Source organism: Neolamprologus multifasciatus, chromosome 5, assembly GCF_963576455.1.
Source record: "Neolamprologus multifasciatus chromosome 5, fNeoMul1.2, whole genome shotgun sequence".
Classification (NCBI taxonomy): Eukaryota; Metazoa; Chordata; class Actinopteri; order Cichliformes; family Cichlidae; genus Neolamprologus; species Neolamprologus multifasciatus.
Window position 1 is genome coordinate 18724969 of NC_140443.1, and position 9767 is coordinate 18734735.

At 41.7% G+C, this 9767-nt stretch overlaps 1 protein-coding gene across 2 annotated transcripts; it reads left to right on the plus strand.

Annotated features, from left to right (window-relative positions):
- Nucleotides 1-395: 395 nt before the first annotated feature.
- Nucleotides 396-8877, plus strand: frs3 (fibroblast growth factor receptor substrate 3). Of its 2 annotated transcripts, none has more exons than XM_085158572.1 (7): nt 396-936; nt 2193-2318; nt 2399-2487; nt 2629-2815; nt 3898-4059; nt 5433-5554; nt 5636-8877. In XM_085158572.1, exons 3-7 carry the CDS (start codon nt 2422-2424, stop codon nt 6935-6937), a joined length of 1839 nt encoding a protein of 612 aa, XP_085014698.1. In that variant the 5' UTR covers nt 396-936; nt 2193-2318; nt 2399-2421; the 3' UTR covers nt 6938-8877. The 2 variants fall into 2 exon arrangements, with proteins under 2 accessions (XP_085014698.1, XP_085014699.1); XM_085158573.1 differs by lacking the exon at nt 396-936 and adding an exon at nt 946-1361.
- The last annotated feature ends 890 nt before the right edge of the window (nt 8878-9767 follow it).

Below are 9767 nucleotides of genomic sequence, written 5' to 3' on the forward strand. Positions count from 1 at the left end.
TGAAAACATGCTTTCTTCTCACATTCATCCAGGCTGCTAAATTCTTCTGCGCTGTGGTGCTTTGTAGTGTCTTTACCTTTTTGTCATTTCGCTTAAACGTCCTGTCTATTTTTTAATTAAAGCAGACTTCAGCACTTCATTCTTTGTGATTGTAAATGCTTAAATAAAACAACTTGAAGAAACAGGTGTGACTCTCCTTTTCAACAATTTTAAGTACACATATATTTGTAAATTGTATACGTATGTACACAGCCTTCTGCTGCTTACATTCTTTCTATTTCATCTGTAGATATTTTGAACATCTTATATCTCTATTGTATTTCTTCTATTGTACCCATTGTAGTTCTTTATAGTTGTTTCTATTGCTTTTAAATAATCATTTATCCTATTTCTGCATTTTAAGTGGATTTTTTTCACAGCAAAGGAAGAATGTCATTGCACAGGGAAACAAATATCTTTACTCTGCATATGACAATAAAACTTTGATACACTAAATTATGTTTTTTTTCTTACGTGGCCCTCATTTAAAAGGTTTTTTTTTCTCCCTCTTTTTCCCTTGCCCCTCCTCTCCTTCGGCCAAAGCAGGCACACCTTTCCCTCCGTGGTCCTCCAGCGTTTCTTACCTTCTTGTCGCTGCTTTGAGCCTCGTTGTCTGGCTGTGAACTCTCACCCCAGCTGCTTGGGAAATGTCATACAGGCAGAGGCCCGTGCTGCAGTAGGGGGGCGTAATAGGAGGAAAAAATAACATTTTCACTGCTCTCACTGCATCTTTTTTTATTCGCGTCTCTGAGGTGCAAGTGCCACATCCCCGCTACCAACACCAGCAGCAGCAGCAGCCGCCGATAACTAACCGCAGTCTAAATGCTCACCTCGCATTAGGACTGATATTTAAAAAAAAAGAAAAGGAAAGAAAAGAAAAAAATCCGTGCCAGACATGTGAGTAGCAAACCATCGCTTGTCGCTCTCCACTTACCCGTTGACTGCTGTGCGCTCTCGCTATTGTATCCTCACACCAACGAGAACAGATGGTCATTGAACTGTGTCGTTGTGCTTTTGGTGTCACTGTGCTGTTTTCGTGGCTGCACGATCGCGTTTGCGGGGCAGACGGCAGCCTCGCTGGCAGCTTGTTTTGGGCTCTGCGTCGGCTTGGCTAATTGAGCAACGAGGCTGTGATTTTTCGGCTGTAAATAGCTCAGTGGGAGGGAGACCCATTCATTCAGTGGCCGTGTGATAAGTGTGTGTGATGTAGCTATTAGCTCTTTAGCCCGCTTGCACTCATTTCCCCCCCCTTCCAAGGTAGCCGTGGATTTGGTGTGGAGGCAAAACCAGCCTGGTGTTTCCAGTCAGATGCGGAGGCCCAGGTTAGAGCGCACATAATGCGGCGGTGTTGATGTGAAATGTGTTTGTGGTCCCTCTGAGGAGCACAAACTGAGCTGGAACCACAAAGCTGATGCAGATGCGTGCACGGGGATGCAGGGGATCATGCAGGAGGTCTCGTTATTCGCTTGTGATCTGGGATGTACTTCAGTGCAAGGAACTCCCTGTACTTTTTTGACTGACTGTAGTATTCTTAAGTGTTCTGTGGGTTTTGTTTGGATTATTGCAACGATTCATTGGTGTACTTACTTCCTTTAAACGCCCCCCCCCCCCCTTTTTTTTTCTGTAAATCCCAAACTTCCACACTGGCATATCCGGAGCTGTCTATTTCCTCAATTAAACTCTGCATTTGATTGGATGCTTTGGTACTAGAAAGATGGCATGATGAGTAGAAATATAACTGCAAGATACTGTGTTGCATTCTTAGGCTATAATTTGACTAATTAGGGTATTTACTCCATTATATATCTAGAAACACTACTGACATCCAGCCATTACACCTTCATCTCTAAACAGTCATGTTTTTTTTTTTAATAACCTTAAGAATAAATAGTCTTACTACAGTTTTTGGTCCTCAAAGATTATAAAATAGCTACATGAAGTTCTGAATTTGTTGCTTTTTGTAATTAAATTTGTCAGCATGCAGTTGAAAGGTGATGGGAAACGTGTGGAGGAGGAGATGACATGCAACAGGTTCAGAGTTTTAAAACTCTGGGATGTTCACAATGACCAAACTCATGCTTTCCATATGGTTGAAGACAAGGTTCCTGCAATGATTTCCAACTCTTCTACTCCTCCGTCCCTCATGGTTTCAGGGGGAAGAACATTAATCCTCTTTGGAAGATGTCAATCCAGCAGACTAATTGGCTTGTGATGCCGATGCCCAGCAGAAGATCCTGGGACTGAGACGCGGATCCCTTTACACTGATGGCCTGGACTGAGTAAGAACAAACATTCAGTGTTTATTTATTTATTTTTATATGAGCGCTGTGTGTGATAGTGTTTGCTTCATCCGTGACAGGTTTCAGCTGGCCTGCTGAAGCTATGGGGAGCTGTTGGAGCTGTCTATACAGAGACCCCATCCGAGACAACCATCTCACCAAATTTAAGGTCAGGAATCCCCCAAAAATCTTGTATATGTTTTTTTTTCCCCTCCTTACATAACGGCTGTCCATTTGTGTCCATTTAAGCTGTAGTAAACTGATGTGCCTTCCCCTTCACTTCACGTCATGCTGTTTCCGCCTCTGCTAGGTCACCAATGTAGACGATGAGGGCAACGAGCTGGGCTCTGGGATCATGGAGCTCACCCAAACTGAGCTCATTCTTCACACACGTAAGAGGGACGCCATCCGGTGGCCATATCTCTGCCTGCGACGCTACGGCTATGACTCCAACCTGTTTTCTTTTGAGAGCGGCCGCCGCTGTCAGACCGGGCAGGGTCAGTAACATTTTCTGATTTTCTGCTTTGGTTGCACGCCTGTAGAGTCGCTGTGGGAGTTGTTGTTGTTTTGTACGTCTTTTTGTACTAACCTAGGTTGCCCTTGTGGTATCGTTAGGTGTGGGCCACTTTGGGTAATTTGAAAGGATTCAAATGTAAGTCATGCAGTCTGCTCCAATTCATTCATTCAACACTCATCAAAGGATGACTTGGTGTGTTCGTGTGTGTGTGGTGGCGGGAGGAGGGGGGGGGGGTGTTGTGAAATGAAATACAACTTTTACTTTTATTTTAAAGGCAGTCAGAGGTGAAGCTGTGTGCTTACATTTGTGGAGAGCAGATTACTGTGTTCAAGAATTATAGTTTGAGCTTCGGGTGAAAAACAAAGCGGGCAGTTTTGACTTTTTCTCCTCGGCTCTGGATAAGAGCTGTGATGATCTGCGACACAGGAACTGAAATGGGATATAAACTGTTAACCGACGGCTATCCGTCGATATCCACCCGACAGGAAAAAATGTCAGTCTTTTGAAGCAAGTGATAGATGAAGTGACCAAAATTAATCCAGAAGTGAAACTGGTATTTTTGCATTGCACCACAAATCATGTGGTGTCATGTAAGTCGGTGCTAAAAATTAACTGTAGTTGATGTAACTAAAATAATTAACTTGGTCGGACTTTGGCTTCACTGCTGGCCGAGCACTTCAAGTCCCTGCTGGATTTTTTTTTATTCTCCTCTCAAAGAGGAGAAGTTTACCCACATGATGAAACATGCTCAGAAGATGTTGGCTCTCTTTGGATCTACCTTCATATGTGAACAAACATTCTCAGTGAGAAAGTTAAACAAATCCATATACAGAACCTCTCTGTGGCCATTTCCACCTGAGGCACTGAACCTGACTTCAATGCAGTTGTTCAAGCCCCAAAACAAACCAGACTTCTCTCAGTGATTGAGAAAAAAGGAAGTGACCACCTCTGTAATATGGCCGATGTCTCTTTCAAGGAAGAAGAAGAGATCTTTGTACGTCCTAAAAGTGTTGTCATTGTGCTCTGTTTTTTTTTTGTTTTTTGTTTTTTTTTTTAAAATAGGAATCTTTGCATTCAAGTGTTCTCGGGCAGAAGAGATCTTTAATCTGCTCCAGGAGCTGATGCAGTGCAACAGCATCAACGTGGTGGAAGAGTCGATGATGATGAGTCGCAGCGGTCACACACCAGAGATGGACATGTCTCGCACACCACAGACACCTAACAGTGAGTCACACAACACCAAATGCACACAAACAAAAGGATGCGCTTTGAGACTAATTGCAGATGTTAGATGCAGCAATGCGTCGCTAAATTTAGCAGAACTTGTACAAAAAAGGCTTTGCAACTTTATTTTGGAGTGTTTTTCTTAAGCTGATGAACTATTTTCCCACACACTTTCTCAGAGTGATGAGTCTATCACCATCTTTACTTCTGAATGACTCAGCCTCTTTAGGAAACTCTTTTTATACCCAGTCATGCTACCGAGCTGTTGCCAGTTAACCTATTAAACGGTTTCTTTGAGTCTTTGGGTGCCACTGTTTAAACAGTTCCTGGCATCAAAATGAGATGATACAGCTGCTTGATAAGTTAAATGCCTAATCAGTGTGTGAGAAATGGAGGTTTCCATGTCACGTTCTTCTAAATGACATATTAGACCTTTTCATGCTTGAAATGCTTAATCTTGAACTCATAATTGAAGAAAAGTTGGCAGTTTCTGGAGAAAAACAAATTAGCTTTTTTTTCCCCATTAGGAGTTTTATGAGAAGCTTTTCAGGTTATGAAGTTTGCCCCAGTTTTATCATATTTGTTTCCAGTCTCTGCTACTTTAGTGAGAGGCAGGGAGCCTGTCCAGGACCTAATAGCAAAGTGGAACGCTTACTGAGGAGCCTTTAGGTTAAAGAGCCCAAGATTTCCATTCAAAATCAGTGAACACCAAAATAGAGCTAGAAGAGAGTCAGCGTTGAGCAGTCATGTTGCTCATTAACGGTTGCATGTGTTAAAGAAGACAACAGTTTGGCAACAGGTTCACTATTTGAAGGTAAAATTGTTTCTACTGCCCCCAAGTGGTGACAACATCAATTTTTTCAGGTTTAACCAACAAATGAGTAGTGACATCTCATCTCATTTAACACTTTGAAGCGTAACACAGCCAGAAAGACTTGCTTTCATTATTACATTTACATTACTGTATCAGGAAAAGACACTACCATGTCAGCTAACTGAACCTCTGTAAATGCACTTCAAGCATTCCTTCAAGCACTTCAAATGGTGCTAAAAATGGATATCACTGTTATCCTCTTTGGCTGGAGGATGAAACAAAAAAAAAGAAACATGAAAAATCAAAACATTGTCATGTTTTATTTTTGATTGTGAAAGTGCTGCTGGTCTTAAAAGGTTTGCTTTGGTGGAGGTAAAGTTCCTTCTTCTTTGGTGATTTATTATTCTTGTTGATATAATCCCTTTTTAATGTTTTTTTTTTTTTTTTAATGTATCCACTGATTTACTGCAAAAAGGATTTTAAATAACACTTTAACATTAAATACCTTACGTGACAGCCTCACCTGATTTTTTTTTTTTTTTTTCTTTGCCTGTACCAGCTCCAGCATTTCCTATCCAGGCTTTTCCCAATGGATACCCTGGTTATCCAATCAGAGGAGATTCCTCTCAACCATCGATTGCTGATGATCATGGACATAGCCTCATGGGTTTGGAAGACCAGGTGAGACCTCTCAGTGCGCTTTTAACTGGACTTTAGCTGTGCTGTTTCCCAATGAGACAAAGTCTTTATTTTCTCTTACAGACCCACACCTATGTAAATACTGTGAGCATGGAGGGGGATCTTTCCATGCGTCATTGTGTGCACTCTCTACCTGAGGTACGGCCTAGCACTTTTCCTGAAACAACACGGGGAGCCATGCCTGTAGGGGGCCAAGGAAATCCGCAGTCCAACCTGCGGTGCTGTCCCCTTGAGGAGCATAAAGATCCTCAGGTGTTCCTACAGACGTCCTCGCAGGAGGTCAAATTCATGCTTGGTCCCACTCCAGCGCAACGGCATCTACTGGAGAGGGAGAGGCACGGGCACAATCCTCACAACCTTCAGCCAGTAGAGGGCGCAGCAAGCTCAGAGACAGAAGGAGACGAGCCCTCTATGCACCTGTGCAACTCTCACTCCTACCACCATTTCCATCATCACATGCACCGGCACCTGGGCCATGAGCACCAGGAGGGCTGCCAGAGCTCACGTGAGCTCACGTACGAGAATATCAATGGCCTGCGAAGCGGCCGTAAGCAGCGTCTGAGTCCCAGCAGCGTGTCGCAATCCGTAGGTTCAAGCAGCAGTAGCAGCACCGGGGACAGTCATTCTCACTCCCTCTTACACGGTCACGGGCCGACATCCCTACCCCCGCAGGGGTACTCCTGTGAGAGGGGCATGGGTGGAGCTCATCGTCGGACAGCTCTGCTTAACTACGAGAACTTACCCTCTCTGCCGCCGGTGTGGGAGTACAGCGCTCTCCAGCGGGATGATGAGCAGGAAGAGGAAGACGATGACCAGGATGATGAGGAATATGAAGAAGAAGAGGAAGATTTTGATGAGTACGAATTCTCAGAAGGCCCTGGGACACCCAATGGTTACCATCAAGACGGCCGGGGCATACACAGAGACGCCCTGCAGAACTATGTCAACACAGAGCAGGTCCAGCCTCCCCGGCTTCGACACGCCTGCCCCCCGCATCCACGGCCGTGTCACCCAGACAGAGGGGGGCGAATATTTAGCTTTGATTTCCGCAGACGATCGAGGTTAGGGGTTGGAGGTTGTGAGCACAGCCACATGCCTCCTTCGCGGCAGCTGAATTACATCCAGGTGGACCTGGAAGGAGAGCCTCCCTGCCAAGCCCTCAGCAGCGGGGGTGCCCAGACCCAGCCACAGCACCAGCGCCTACCACCCAAAAAATGTGGTCCACAGGCACCCCGGCGCAGCGAATGCTACGCAGTCATTGACCTAAAGAAGACCGCTGCCATGTCCAACCTGCAGAAAGCTCTGCCCAGGGATGATGGGACTTCCAGAAAGACTCGCCACAACAGCACAGACCTGCCTCTGTAAATGGTGTTCGAACTGAAAAGGAGTAATGAAGACAGATGAAGGCTTATCCTCATCTTAGCACACTGGACCCTTCACTGTCATCCATCCATTCAACTGTCGGGCTGATCAGTACAGTACAGGTACCTAATTAGAAACTTACTGAAACCTAACTGTGCATATACAAGCAAAAGAGAAATCTCTGAGGAGAATTTGCCATTTTATTTTGTGTTGTCAGATATTTGGTGTAAAGCTCTCTGGAGAAATCTGCATTTTTTTTGTTGCAGATGATTGCTGGATATTTGAATATTATTATATCTAACCATAAAGTCACATATGTGTATGTAAAATATATGTATATATGACTTTTGGCTTAGTTTGGCCGAGAGTTTAGCAGAGAGTTATACGTAGAAGCAGTCGTTGCCATAATGTTTTAGTGCAAATTTTTTAAAACCATCTACACTCATAAATGTTGTTGCTCCTATCATATAGTTTGCCAAACACTTTGAGTGTCAGAGTTATGAACCTCATCTCCGAAATTATGTTGTTAGCATGAAGGATGGTAATGGTTCCTCCCAGATACTGGTCAATGTTCATACCTCATCAAAAGCACTTAAATCTAATGTTGTGGCTAGTAGAAGAGACCATTATTTGTTACTGTATGCCTATAGAGCATTTTGCACACAATCCTATGGAATTGTATTTCATCTTTTTTTTTTCCTTTTTTAAGGAGTTATTTAGTTCAGTCCTAGCTTAAAAAAAGAAATGGCTTAAACAAATCGAAGAGAATGTGATATTTGAAGAAATATACTAAACTAAATGATGGTAAAAGTAGCCCACCTGTCAACATGCAGCAATTGAAAAAGTAGCATATCAACTTTGATCACACCTCCTGCTTATCATCTCAAACCTGCAGGAGGTTCACGCTTGTCACGTTGCACTTTTGACCCTGGGCCGCTGAAACGCTCTTTGTCACCACTCCCGCGCCACTGGAGCCACAGGTTGTGTCCTTTTACCAAAAACAGGGGTTCAAATATTTCCCGGAGATAATAATGTAGATAGTTTATTTAAATGTTCTTGACAGAGACGCTGATAACCTCAAATCGTGGCATTAAGCTATAACCTCACACAAAATGTTGTCAGTTATCAGGTACGGATGTTCTGTTTGAAAAAGGGTTGTCGCAAAATCATCCACTGAAGATTTTTGTGAGAGAAATTATCAACCAATTATCAGATATTTATTTATTTATTTCACTTTAATTTATTCTCTCTCTTGTTTTGTTTTCCACGTGACGACCAGCGTTTTGTAGTCCAGTTGGTAATATGGAGACCAAAGTTTCACCTCAGATTACCACTGGACACTGATGTATTACTGTTATAACTGTGCTTATTTATATTTTAAACAAAAAGACTGTATTTATATTTTAAGTGCCAAAACTTAATTGCAAACTGTACGATGAAGAAAATCAAATGTGCCATTTGGGTTGGTAGAAATCTATAGGACAGAAAGGCATAAGAGGAGAACAGTCAGAAGACAAAAAGAAAATCCTGCTTTTTAAGGATAACACAAGCTAAAATAATAAAATCTGCACATTCCACCTCATCCACATCGACAGCCATTTGGAAGGGGCATATAAGAATGGTAATCTTGTGGTCTGATAATCACTGTTAGGGTGGTTTTTATGCTGCTACTTGTACATACTGACAGTAGCCCATGTAAGCTACATGAAAAAAAATGTGATGTCAGATCCTTATCATATCGTTGATAGAAGTAGCATTGTTGTGTTCTCCTGAGATTTTTTTGTTTTCTCAGAGCTGTAGAAATGTCACGTACCATTTAATTGAATGTTTTATTTGACCAATATTTCATGTAATCGAGATTGTTTTCTGATTAACTAACTGTCTGGTATGGGGAGAGTTAATGGAAGCACACGGATCACACTCTCTTTCTTTGTTGTTCTTTTTTTTTTTTTTTTTTTTTTATTAAAAAAAGGGTGACGTTTTCAGCCTATAAAGGAAGGCCAGATGTTCTATGTTTACACATGTGCGGGCCTTCAGATGCAGATGTATTGTGGCATTAAGCTGAAGTTGGTCTTTTTTTTTTTTTTTTTTTTTCACGCATTTTTCTAAGCATTTCGGTTAAATGAGACAAAAATGTATTTTTTAACATCTGTGCATGAATTGAAGTATTCAAGCTGAGTGGATACAACTTTTTAAATGTGTTAAGAATAAACAGAACCCAACCAATTTATTGGTGTGCAGATGTTATCGGACGACATTAGCCGTTTGCTGATATATTAGTGTTAGGGTTTATAATTTTCGATAAATAAAAAATTAAAAAAGTAGAGAAGAGACAAAAAAAACCACCCTTCAACCATGTTGTTGATGTTGCATGGTTTGTCCAACAGAGGGCACTCTACAGCAACAAAACAACCAGCTGATCCAAGAGTTGGCCAGAGTGTAAAGTCATAAAAAAATAACAAGAAATAAAAAAAAAAAAAATGCTGGGTAATTCTTTTTGGTTAATGTGCCTGAAAGAGAGAAAACAAATGTTTATATCGCAGTATTGGATATTATCTTAAAAATTTGTAAGGACTCTTATGTGCTTGCGTGAAGATAAAACCTAAATTCTTCTGTTCCCTGAAACTATATATTATCATATTTCAATTCCCACTTCAGATATTTTCCTCAAATAGAAAAACAAAACAGAAATAAGAGTTTGTGTGTACCATTATAGATGTAAAATTTTGAATTATTGCTCAAATATTGTTGTACTACTGTTACTTTCAAGACAAAGTAGTAAATGTTCTGATTTTCTAAAATTTGATAATATGTAACCAGCAAATTTTTTTTA

Coding starts and splice junctions, on each gene's coding strand:
- frs3 (XM_085158572.1), top strand. CDS start 2,422: ATGGGGAGCTGTTGGAGCTGTCTATACAGAGACCCCATCCGAGACAAC. Junction 2,488..2,628: donor ACCATCTCACCAAATTTAAG/GTCAGGAATCCC, acceptor CGCCTCTGCTAG/GTCACCAATGTAGACGATGA. Junction 2,816..3,897: donor CCGCTGTCAGACCGGGCAGG/GTCAGTAACATT, acceptor TTTTTAAAATAG/GAATCTTTGCATTCAAGTGT.